This window comes from Rutidosis leptorrhynchoides, chromosome 8 (assembly GCF_046630445.1).
Source record: "Rutidosis leptorrhynchoides isolate AG116_Rl617_1_P2 chromosome 8, CSIRO_AGI_Rlap_v1, whole genome shotgun sequence".
Classification (NCBI taxonomy): domain Eukaryota; kingdom Viridiplantae; phylum Streptophyta; class Magnoliopsida; order Asterales; family Asteraceae; genus Rutidosis; species Rutidosis leptorrhynchoides.
The window spans coordinates 51,744,522-51,757,651 of NC_092340.1; the positions used below are offsets into that span (position 1 = coordinate 51,744,522).

General features: G+C 35.2%; 1 protein-coding gene across 1 annotated transcript; it reads left to right on the plus strand.

Moving 5' to 3' along the window:
- The first annotated feature begins 1,781 nt into the window (after positions 1-1,781).
- On the plus strand, positions 1,782-4,682 carry LOC139863403 (uncharacterized). The gene is made up of 2 exons (XM_071852037.1): positions 1,782-3,978; positions 4,424-4,682. Exon 1 carries the CDS (start codon positions 1,782-1,784, stop codon positions 3,870-3,872), a length of 2,091 nt encoding a protein of 696 aa, XP_071708138.1. The 3' UTR covers positions 3,873-3,978; positions 4,424-4,682.
- Positions 4,683-13,130: the final 8,448 nt, after the last annotated feature.

Genomic DNA, 13,130 nt, shown 5'->3' on the forward strand with positions numbered 1-13,130 from the left:
ATATGTATGCTCAGCTCATAATGCTGTAAATAATAGGTGAACAGCTTATATTTAAACATGCTTTGTTTGAAATAATTGTAATATTATAACAATTGTGGTAACTGTTAGGTTTGATCTCTGCATAGTGTAAGTAACACAGTTGTAATGAAGCACCATCAATGTTTGGGAGTTAGTATTGGTTGGCAGTTGCAGTGAAGATTAAATTTATATACGCGGTACAATAAAATATAAACGGTTTTTAAAATAATAATGGAACTTTAATCAAACATAGCGCGTAGGCATAGGTAGTAGTACCATTTAAAAAACTTGGACGTGTTAGAGTTATAACTTAACTGTTTTTTTACAAAATAAAGTCAGTTTGTTATGAATATTGTAGATCTTAAAGGCCCATTATTGGAAATAAAATTACATAGGAGTTTATTTGTGAGTGAGGCGTTAAAAAAGTTGCATGTGATGGAAATAAATAAGTACAACTACACCAGAATAAAAAAGATAATACCAAATGCATGTGTTTCTTGATACCTATTAATAAATTATGTGAATCGACATATGTTAAAGTTATTTAAATAAATTAATAGTAATTTTAATTAACATTATTTATGAATATACACAAAAAAAATAATACTCTACTATATTAAATTAATTTTTTTTAACGGCGATTTTTTGGCATCAGTAGATCATTTCTTTCAACGACCCTCATCATTTGCACGTAACACACACGTTCGGGCAGAAACCCGAACCCGATCGACAGTACCCGGGAACACATCCATTCGGGCAGTGGTTCCGGGTAGGGGTCCGTGAACGAATTCGGTAAAACCTCCCTATAGGGTCAATATATACCACCATTATTGGTGTTCAATTGGTTTAAAGAAAATCATGTCATCGCTAAGGATCGAACCCATGACATCTCCATATCCCATGACACAAAGTACATAGGGAGAACCGTTGGGCTATGCCCGCAAGTTATATTAAATTAATTATTAGCGAGTTTTATAATAAATATACAAGTAACAATAATATTTTAGAAAATTTTGACTTCATAAAATGTATACTTTCGATTTTGTAATACTTTGAACCTCACCCATCACTCGAGCTCTTGTTGTCTACGGCTTAAACGAATGTGGTATTTGGGTTGGGCACTTGGACTTGGTTAAAGACTTAAGGTAAGCTGGTTTGGGATGCGCTGGTCTAGGCTAGATTGGGCTTCGATGGTGGAAATATAACTTTGGTCAATTGGTCTATCATGACATACATCATGACATACTTCTTGATATCGTACAAATGATCGTTTATATATCAAAGTTGGTCCAAGTGAACCAAACGGTTTCATATAGCTTGAGTTCAACTGATAGTTTTATTCAACAAGATACTTTATAACTTGGATGTTAAACGAATGTGTAAATTAAAATTTCTTGATTTTTTTTTATGGTAGGATAATAATGTGTTTGTGTTGCTATTTGGATAATATACTCCGTATGTCTGTAGGTATCCTTTTAAAATAGCATTTAAATTAAATTTATAAAAATAAATTCAAAGTGAAGTAATAATAATTTTAACAGAAGGCTAGAGGTTATTTAGTTTACGTGACATCTTCATAATTTAGGGGGTAAAATATTGAATTCTCATAACTGTAGGGTTGTATTTGTTAACTAACTTCAAGCACAGGGGTACATTTGTTAATTTTCATTTCCTTGGGGAATACTGCAAAAACCCTTTGTAAATCACCATATAGAGATGAAATTAGGGTTTTACAGACAATGAAATTTAGGGTTTAGTAGACGATGATTTGGATTAAACACTCATCTTACCGTATTCGAATTCATCCCTCTTTCTTTGCTGTTCTTGATTCTCGTAAGTTTTTTGCCTCACCCCTTTTCTTCAATCGCTCTCCTAATTTTGCTGCTTTCATTCATTCCAATAATAATCGAAATTGTAAAGAAATTAGTCTTCTCAGAACCCTAGATGATGCTGTATATACATTCAATCATATGTTCAATAGAACCCCTGTTCCCCCAATTCCAGAATTCACTAAAGTTTTAACCTTTATAGTTAAGAAGAACCATTTTGGTGCTGCAATTTCTCTGATTAAAAAGTTTGACTTTTTAGGAGTCAACCCTGTTTTACATCCCACTATTTACGTTTTCAACATTGCCATTAATTGTTTCTGTCAGCTCAAAAGGTTGGATTTTGGGTTTGCTGTGTTAGGGAAAGCAACAAAGCTTGGTTATGCACCTGATTGTGCTACTTTTAATACACTTATTAGAGGACTTTGTGTTAATGATAAGCTTAGTCAAGCGGTTAAGTTGTTTGACCAGTTAATGGAAAACGGGTTCGAACCTAGTGTAGTGACTTATGGTACGTTGATTAACGGTTTCTGCAAATCAGGAGACGCTCGTAGTGCGATCGTATTGTTTCGGAAGATGGAAACATCGCCTTGTCCACCTGGGATTATTCAGTACAGCACCATTATAGACAGATTATGTAAGGATGAACAATTTGTAGAGGCTTTAGAGTTTGTTTCAGAAATGTATAGTAAAGGTATTTTGCCAAACGTTGTTACATACACTGGTTTGATTCACGGTTTATGTAATATACGCTCGTGGGACGAAGCATTGAGATTGTTGAGTGAGATGCTTGCTCGAAACATAGCACCTAATGTACATACATATACTATATTATTAAATGCATTATGTAAAGATAGTAGGATAAATGAAGGTGAAAGTTTGTTATCATTGATGATCAAAAAAGGTGTGATGCCTAATACTGTCACATACAATGCGCTTATGGACGGTTATTGCCTACTCGGAAAGATAGACATTGCTAGAAAGTTGTTTGACTCTATGGTTGACCATTGTTGCACACCTACTGTTATAAGTTACAACATCTTAATTAAGGGTTACTCTGAACACACAAGAATAGATGAAGCGTTGACTTTTTTTGGTCAAATGTCTGAAAACGGTATTGATCCTAATCTCGTGACGTACAATACTCTAATTAGCGGTTTGTGTCAAGCGGGTCGACTTGAGGAGGCCCTTTTACTCCCTTCCGAAATGAAATCGTGTGGTTTAAATCCAGATATTTGCACTTACAATTCCATTTTAGATGCCCTTTGTAAGAATAAGAAACTTAACGAGGCCGTTAAGTTTTTTGAAACTTTGACCGGTCAAGATGTTATCAGTTACAACATCTTAATCAACGGGTACTCCGAAAACGAAAAACTAGACGACGCGTTATGTTATTTTAGTGAAATGTCTAAGAGAGGTGTTCATCCTAACCTTGTTACATACAATACGCTAATTAACGGGCTGTATCGCGTGGGTCGACATGAGGAGGCACATACGCTTTTTTCTGAAATGAAATCTATTGGTCTGAATCCAGATATTTTTACTTACAATACCATATTGGATGTCCTATGTAAGAACAAGAAACTAGACGAAGCCCTAAAATTGTTTAAGATGCTTGATGATAATGATGATGATGTCATACCTGATATCGTTACATGCAATTGTGTTATCGATGGTATGTTGAAGTGTGGGGAAACTGATGCTGCGTGTGAGGTTTTTTCAAGTCTTTCTGATAGAGGATTGAAACCGAATGTTCGTACATTCAACATCATGATTGATGGATTGTGTAAAACGGGTGAACTTGATAAAGCGAATATGTTTTTTCTGGAAATGAAAAATTTTGGTTGTGTTGCAGATGATGTTACTTATAAGATAATGGTGCAGGGTTATCTTCAAGCAAATGATACAATTAAAGCGATTGAATTTCTTAATGGACCGATTGATGCTGACGTGTCAGCAGATGCTAGAAAATTGTTGAATACGTTTTTGTTGACTGAACAGTTAAAAGATGTTACAGTTTCAGGATGAGTATTTATGCTGTACCAAGCGCATATTATTATTATTGGTGTTCGGTGACAGTATTTGGGATTGGGGCACTTTTGCAGTTCACCAAAATCGTCTTGCTCAAAATCAGGTACAAAAATCATTTAGGTATTGTTTGTTTTTTAAGATGTTTTGGTCTGAAGATTTGCGGACCACGTCTGTAAAGAAGATGTGGTCTTTAGGTTTGTGTGCTGAATAGTGAAGACTGTTTGTGTTTATGTCTGCAAAATAACTTAATTTTGTCTGCAGCACTTAGAAGCATATTTCTAAGTCTGCGAGGCTGTAGATATTATAAGACATTATTTTATCTTATGTCTTCAGAAAAACAAACTGCCTGCTGTAAAAACGTCTGCGGGCGCGAAGACATAAGACATAATAAGATCAGCAGACAGAAAAACAAACAACACCTTAGTATTGCCAAACGACACCTGCAAGCATTATGCTTGTGTATAATTGTTAACTTCTGTAGTATACATTTTCTGTAGTATATAACGTATAATGTCCTATGAAAATGAATATTTCTGATGCTGTTGCAGAACCCTATCAAATTCGAGATACTAGTTACAGTAGCATATTACACCTAAGTTGGAGACTAAGGTCAGCCGAAGGTTCTGGCGTTAGCTGTTGCTTCGTCGAATTATGTGATGTGTATAGCTTTATAGGTATAACTACATTTGGTAAGTACTCCGTATAATTCATACGAGTTATGACATTTAAATAGTATAAATTATTTAATATACTCAAGTGCTACCGATGATATTTATGATTCAAAGAATGCAATTTGTCACTATCTATAGCCTGTAATGAAAGTATTCCCTACACACACGTTTAAAAATGAATTTTTTTTTAGAAGAATCCAATTCCTTGTATAGTTGTGTATAAAATAGTTTACTGAGATTTAAATAAAAATAAAAAAAAATAAAAAAATTCGTTGTAATAAGTTCCGATATAAAATGAAGACTACCCAAAATTTGAACGCTATATCAAAACAGTAAGCTAGACAAAATGATACAAGCAGCAACATGAAGAGGTATGCATAAAGAGAGAGAGAGAGAGAGAGAGAGAGAGAGAGAGAGAGAGAGAGAGAGAGAGAGAGAGAGAGAGAGAGAGAGAGAGAGAGAGAGAGAGAGAGAGAGAGAGAGAGAGAGAGAGAGAGAGAAATGTTAGTGCAACTTCAATCGTGACAAACTACACAATAGGAATATGCAAGAACAATTGAACACACATATGCACTTAAACCCTAAACGGTTTATGCTTTATTCAACAATTTTTTATCAAACAAAAGCTGAATTTCAAAAAGAGATAAAACCCAATATATGTAGTCTGGGAACTCAAATAGATAAAGATGAAATAAACAATTTAAAAACCATAAAAATAGGAAACCAATTTGTTTCCAACTCCAATTCCTTTAGTTGCACGTCAATCATGATCCATCAGTCAACTTTGTACGCCTAGCTCAACACTTGGACATATTCAGCCCACGATGTACTCCTTGGCCCAACAAGACAAAAATCAGCAACTTTAGCTGTGCTTGGACTAGGCCCACCAGGATCATAAACATATGCATTTAGCACACCCGGATCAAACACACGCACAACAACAGTTAATGGGTCTAGCCTACCCGAATCAGATATATATGCATCAAATGTTGATCTTGTAAACAACCCCAATGTAGTTTTTTTTTTACACAAAATTTTATTATAACCCTAGCAAGGCGCTAGCAAAAAATAAAACAAATTACAAAGAGGCCATTGGATTTTACAACCACGTTGTCCAATTAATATGTCTCCTATAAAAACGAGAGTACAACCAATCAAATGCCGAGACAATGATGCTGTCGAATACATGCGACATTTTAAACTTTGCTTTGTTGAAGACGTAACTATTACGTAGATGCCATATATTCCAAAATGCCGAGATAACTATCACTCTGAGAGTAGTACGTTATTGCCATTTAACGGAACACCGTCAGCCCATAACCATGCTTTGTTAATCGAGTTCCAAGATGGAAATTGGAGGTTGGTAAGTACTTATCTTGCATCAAATTTGTTGTGAGATTATGTTTATCAATAAGTAATCTAGCGCAAGAAATCAAATACGTTTGTGTGGAGTTTTTGGTCCAAAGCCAAAAATTAGGGAAATCCGAAAACGTGACGTTTGATAGTCTAGACATTAAGTCGCCCAACTGAACTGTTTCAATCCCACCGCGAGGGGGTCTTCTCCGGGACCAAATCCAATCGTTATTTGAGAACCAAACAACAACATTGTTGTCTTGACATGTATTGATTATAAACAAACAAGGAAAAGCAAATTGCAAGTGGAGTAACGTCGAGCCAAGGGTCGTACCAAAAACTAGATGATTGCCCATAAATCTGAAGTTGAAACTGAAAGAGCTTAATGATTTGAAATGGAATGTAACAAGGATGGGTGGAACGGATAGAGATCACCGGTGTTATTACACCGCATGATTGAGGTCCCCTTCGGAAATTCCTTCACAGTAAACCAAATGGATCAAAGTCAAGAGATATATTATTATTAACTGAAAGACGTCGAACGAAAACTAAGTTTTTAATTAAGTCTGGAGACTAAAGGACATTATTTAATTGTAAATGACGTGAGGAAAAGGAAGGAGAGATTGGCCATAACCTTTAATTGACAAACTTTGACCATTACCTACAATAATACGTTTATAGCAATTTGTTAAACGTAATTTGTTGGATAGTAAAACAAAAAGTTACCTTGATTGTTAGTCATGTGGGAAGTGGCTACCGTATCCAAGTACCAATTTTCATCTGGTGGATCTAAAGTCATTGTATGCATATCAGTCTCCAATATCAGTAGGTTGAGAAACAACAGCTGCTGCATAATTAAAACTGGGCCGAGGGCCCAAGAACCCTAGCTGGCCACTTCATGTTTGTCGTGACGATCGCTCCCAATTCATATGGATGAACACGTCATTCATCGATTTCATTGCGAGGTATTTGACCTCTATATGATACGTTTTGTAAATATTGCATTCTTTTGAAAAGGCACACCATAAATGAATATTTAAATCAAAGGTTTTAGACATCTGATGATTTCTACATATAGACAATCACCGTAAATAATAGTTTACAATAGTACTTCCGTTGACAACGCAGTCAAAATAAGATTCATGGTGATGATTTGGTTAATGCAACGTTTCCTTGATAAATATGCCATGTAAGACTCCATGCACATAGCTTGTCTAACATATAAGCAAACAGCGGAAGACTTCTAGGGAACCTGAGAATAAACATGCTAACAAGTGTCAACACAAAGGTTGGTGAGTTCATAGTTTTAATGTCTTGCATAATCTGTACATAAAGGTGGATCACAAGATTTCAGTTGTTTCATCCAGAAACGTTTATCAAAATATTCTACAAAATTGAGCACCCTGGTAACTAAACTTAACGTATATATATTTTATACCCTTTGTATAATCATCTTAATAATACACGCAAACCAACGTGTACGCTTCTCAAATAGCATACGTCCGTTAAAAGGCTAGCGCTCTAGCTCGAACAGGGATATCAAGCCCTATGGATCCATATACTACTACTCGCGCCCACCAGTTCTTATAACTGGCAGTTACTAGTTACCAAAGCTAAGGGATTTTCGGTTCAAACTCAGTGTAGAATTAAGTATGTACTTGTATCCATTGCGTTTAAAATAAATTGCATGTATTCTCAGCCCAAAATATTTAAAGCATTTAAAAAGGGATCTATAAACTCACCTTAGCAGCATATAAAGTCGTTCACCAAAATGTGATCGAAACTCGGATTACCAAATAATCGTAGATCTCAACATAGAGAACATATGTTGGTCAATAAATGTCTATCAAGCTAGGTCAGGTCATAGTGTATCACAATCCTAATGCTCGAGATCGACATACAAAAGTTATCCAAAGTCGTTTCAAAAAGTCAATTTTGACAATAGTTCAACAAAACGAGATGTACCTTATATAAGGATTCATTTACTCGGTTGGTAATATTCAAAAATCCAATTTATCAATATTACAAACAAGTTGTTTAAATATTAATTGCAGATTCAAAAGCAATTCCAATTAACGTCAATCATAATTCAGTTGACCATATCTTTTAATTCGTTCATCGAAATTACGCGACTTCTAAATGAAAAGTTATTGATTTTTCGCCAGCTTTCCAAAAACATGTATATCATATACCTTTTACCAGTAATATATGTATTTAATTCGTGATTCATTATAAACTGTTTAACGACGAAATTTAGCATACAAGCATGCATAAATATATATACTCGAGCACTAGACATGGATACATAATTAATATATAAAAGATAAGATATGAATGCTCACGTATCAATATTGTGATTCAATATTGCAGGAAAGTACGTAGACGCAACAGAGATGATAAACACTAGGTTTGACTTGCGAATATTACCCATGAACATTACCTTTAACCTCCATAGTTATAACCCATAATTTCCTTAGCTTTATCCCGCTCGAAAACCCATTTCAAAAGTGACCCGCTCATGGCTTCGTCGTAATATTTTATGTATATTCTAATAATAATAATAAGATTAATAATAATAATATTAATCTTAATAATAATAATAATAATAATAATAATAATAATAATAATAATTAATAATAATAATTAATAATAATATAAATAATAAAATAATTAATAATAATTACGGAGTAATATAGTAATACAGAGAGATAGATGAATGATATGTAACTGAGCCAGAATTCGAGCTTTTATACTTGTGGCCTGTCCCCTTACACCATGCGATCGCATGGGTCAGAAGGGTAATGGCCATGCGATCTCATGGCCCTGATGTCCAGCTCACAATTTTTTTGTTTTTATTCTCGTCGACATATTTATTTATAATATATATAATATATATAATTTATATAATTAATTATATATTATATTAAATTCACGTGCATAGTTGATTTGTAATTTTAGTTTCGATAGTTCGTACATCATCACTCGACTTATGTCCCGGTTCCGGTTTTTCGAACGTTCTTTCGTACATTTAGAAAACTTGCATTTTACGTTTCGTGTCACGTACCTTTGTCAAAATATAGCCTTAAGTTATCCATAAACTATACCACTCAAAGTATATCTTAAACTTTTGAGTGAATTGGTCATTTACTTCTATAAATAATCGTCTCGCTATTTGTTAATATATATATATATATATAATATATACATTTTCATTTTGAAATAGTGTTTTACTGTAGCAAAGTTACTGTAGCAAATAGTGATTTTCGAAAACACTGTAGCTTTTCGGGTACTGTAGCAATTCGAAAATACTGTAGCAAATTAGTGTTTTACTGGTTCATCTTAAACGTTTTAGTTAACTTTTCTAAATATCAATCGAATCAATAATCGAATGTTAATATCGTTTACTAAATAACTTGAAATCACACACACACACACACACACACACACACACACACACACACACACACACACACACACACATATATATATATATATATATATATATATATATATATATATATATATATATATATATATATATATATATATATGCACATTAAGTTATATATATCTTGCTCGTGAATCTTCGAGAACAGTCAAAGAATAATTGATTACATGAATATAGTTCCAAAACTTTGAGACTCAACATTACAGACTTTGCTTATCGTGTCGAAAACATTAAATCATTTAAAAATAAAGTTTAAATTTGGTCAGAAATTTCCGGGTCATCACATTTGTGGACGGGCCAAGGAGAAGTACGATAAGGGTATGGTGGTGCAGTCCAACTTGCATTAGCCCATGCCCAAGGGTCGTAAGCCCATGGTTGTTAATTGTTGTGGTGCTGGTGACCCGCCAGAATAGGATCCGGATGAAACAGATCCATGATAACTTCGCCCTCCTCCTCTATTTTCAAAATTGTTAGTGGCAACGATTTCCCATTTCCATCCCGTTAATTACCCATGCCTCTATGATTAAACGAGCGATTGGATGGAGTATTCGATGGTGGGTGATTTGAACCGGTGGTGGAAGAAACAAGAGCAGTTGCGGCGCTAGAAGCTACATGAGTAGCAAGTTTTTGTTTGTGAGATTCTTCAAGTATGAGCATGGATCGGGCCTCATAAAATGAAGGGAGTTTTTCATGATGAGAGATGATTGATTGGAGACTTGCGTAGCTATCGTTTAGAATGGTGACGAGTTGCAGGACCAGTCAATCTTAGCAGGCCCTACATTACCCAATTGATCGACGAGAATTTTTAGTTCCTGACAATAAGAAGACGCATCAGGAAAATTGTCAATACGAGTATTTGAAAATTGATGTTGCAAATGAAATGCCCGCGAACTTTTGTTATCGTGAAAAATGCCCTTTAATCGGTCATACGCTTGTTGTGCAGTTTCGTGTGGTTTGAAGATTGTGCGAAGTAGATCATGAGAGATAGTCCCATATATCCATTGGAGAACGATGGCAACAAGTCGTTCCCAAGAAGTAGTTGTTGGTGGTGGCGTTGGCTGAGTGACTGAAGAAGAAGAAGATGAATCACTGGTTGCGGGAACAATATGATTGAGTACTTCGTAGGCCCTGCAATGGATCTGAAATAGACCAGACCAAAAAGAGTATTGACTCTTTTCCATCTCGGGGGTAATAGGTATGAAGTTTTTGATATTGTTTACAGCAATTGCTAGATGAATTTTGTTTGTATCAGACATTGTTTTTTGTAGGAAAAGAGAAAGAATAGCAGGTGAGAAGAACGAGAATTTCAAGGGTTTAGAAACCTTTAGCTGCTGATACCATAAAGGAGAATAATCCTTGATTTTATGCATTATAATGTCGAGTATATATACAATCGAACGAATACAAGCCTCTTACAATGGAAACTTTCTAACAAACTTTGCACTATATATGAAATATGTCTCACTAATAACAATATACAAATAATAGGTGATTCGTTACGATTTCATTGACTTATAAAACGTTTATGACTCTGTTGAAGAAGCTTGGAGACTTAAATGTTTATGGTGAGACACTTTACTTGAAATCTCCTGATAAAGGTAACTAATTATCGGGTGAATTGAAGTTGTGATGTGGTCCAGCGGTTGGTGGCCTGCCTCCTTTAGGGGAGGTCAGGAGTTCGACCCCCGTTGGCTACATATTAAAAACACAATTTCATCTCTGCCATGAAGTATCCACTCATGGCACCTTTCCCATATCGTTGGGGGGTAAAAGGGGAGGGGGTTTTACTTGGCCGTGCCCTTGGATCGGTTTCAAGATTTCCTCCCGGGCAGCGATGGGGGCGGGTTATTATTGTTGCATCGGCATAGTCGAAATGGGAGATGATCGCAACGGGTGGTTTAGTCCCCTCGGGTGATCCCAATCGCTGTTAAAAAAAAAAAGGACTCTTGATTTTTGTGATCTTTATGTTGTGGGAAAATTGGATCTCTAATGATCTGTTTTGTATAAATATGCGGATGGTTATTTTCGTGTTTTAATTTGTTTCGTTTATTTGTTTACTGGCTTCTTTATTGATCAATAATCCGGTTTAGCCCGGTTAAGTAATTAGGTTCGTGATGAGATGTATCTACAACCCTTGTTGGTTTGGAGCGTCTTTGTTTTTGTGATGTTTTTACTTTTTAGTTTTGTTTTCTTGCATGTCTTTTTCGTTGTTTCCGCGCTTTCCTAGGTGCGCATCTCTATCTACAAAAGTAGGGGTGATTGTCATAGATAGATTGGGTCATTCGTAACCAGAGGTCCAGAGCAATAACCGATGCTACAGCATAAACTAAAGCTATACGTTGCGGCCCCTAAAGACGTAACTAACAGATTCTGTTTTATCTGCCCATCCAAGTCATCCCGAACTCCAAAAAAGCAGAGGTGTGGTCCGGAGAGTGTGGTGTTATTTAGTTTAGGTTGTTGCTTAATGTAGCCTTATTTCTTATTAGTGCCACCACTTTGTTGGTTGGTTTAATTTATTTGTAATGTCTTGTGTTGTGTTCGTTTTGGTTTCTCTCATCTTATATATCTCTTGGATTGGGGGAAGGCTTTACTTCTTTTGTTTACTTCTTATATGATGAAAGTTTCCCGATCTTATATAAGTACTGTATACTGTATTCGGGAAAAGTAAATACAACCCTTGTAGGTACAAGTTAGACAATTTGTATGCACATATAATTTATGAGAACACCTCAAAAGAAAACTGATCACTGCATCGAAACATCCATACAAGTAACTAAATATGGGCCTGCATGCATGCATGCTAATTCCATAAAGAACACATCTTTATTGGCCAAGATGGTGTTCTTTTGTGTTTGCACCCATTATTACTTGCTACGCACGGAACTACCAGTATTGATTCAATGTTGCAATCTCTTCCCATGAGTAACCATCGATACCAACTTGTGTACCCGTGTTATTTACAGTAGTTGTGTCAACTGTGGTCGTGGCAGCCGTGGTGGTGGTGGTGGGATTATAATAGTTGTTAAAGTTGGATTCGTTTTTAGTTTGGCCTGTAAAATGTTGAACAATTTCTTTGAACTGAGAAGGATCCTTTGCTTCTACCAAAACCGGGCTCGAAATGTACTTCACTTTAATGGACTTGTCATCTTGTGTTGTTGTAGTCTTGCCTGCACCAGCTCTATCGCCATTGTTTTTGCTCATTTTCATCAAGGTTAGAAAGGAATATAATATAATATGATGGTGTGTTTAAAATCTTATAATCCATATGGGCCGTTAGGTCTTTAAATATATGTTTATGGTGCCAAAAGAGTACAACTTTTTTAGCTTAAGGTATAAACCAAATTAACAGTATGATCTATTATTTGGTGCAAGGAAAGTAGTTGTCTCTAAAATGGGTTTTATCTCTTTAAGTGATTATAGAAAATGATGTAGGATATTACAACTGTGGATGCATAAGGTACAAGTGATTGGTGCAAGTGTTTTGGGTTCATGAATCTTGTTGAATGGTTTTTTGGTAAATAGACAAAATTTAGTTGTTTATTGACTGACATAAGTGGCTTCGCGGATATAACTAAAAAATAGATAGATGGTTCTGAAAGATACGTTGACATTGATAGATATAAATAACGATGAGGTGGTTATCTTTATATAAGTTAACGAAATAACCAAGAAAAATGGGATTTTGCTATTTGATCATTTAGTCATTATCAGGTGCTAAAAGTCTGTGCAGGAAGCTTTAAGGAAGGTGGGAAACAGGCTGCTTTTATTCATTTTTAATTTTGT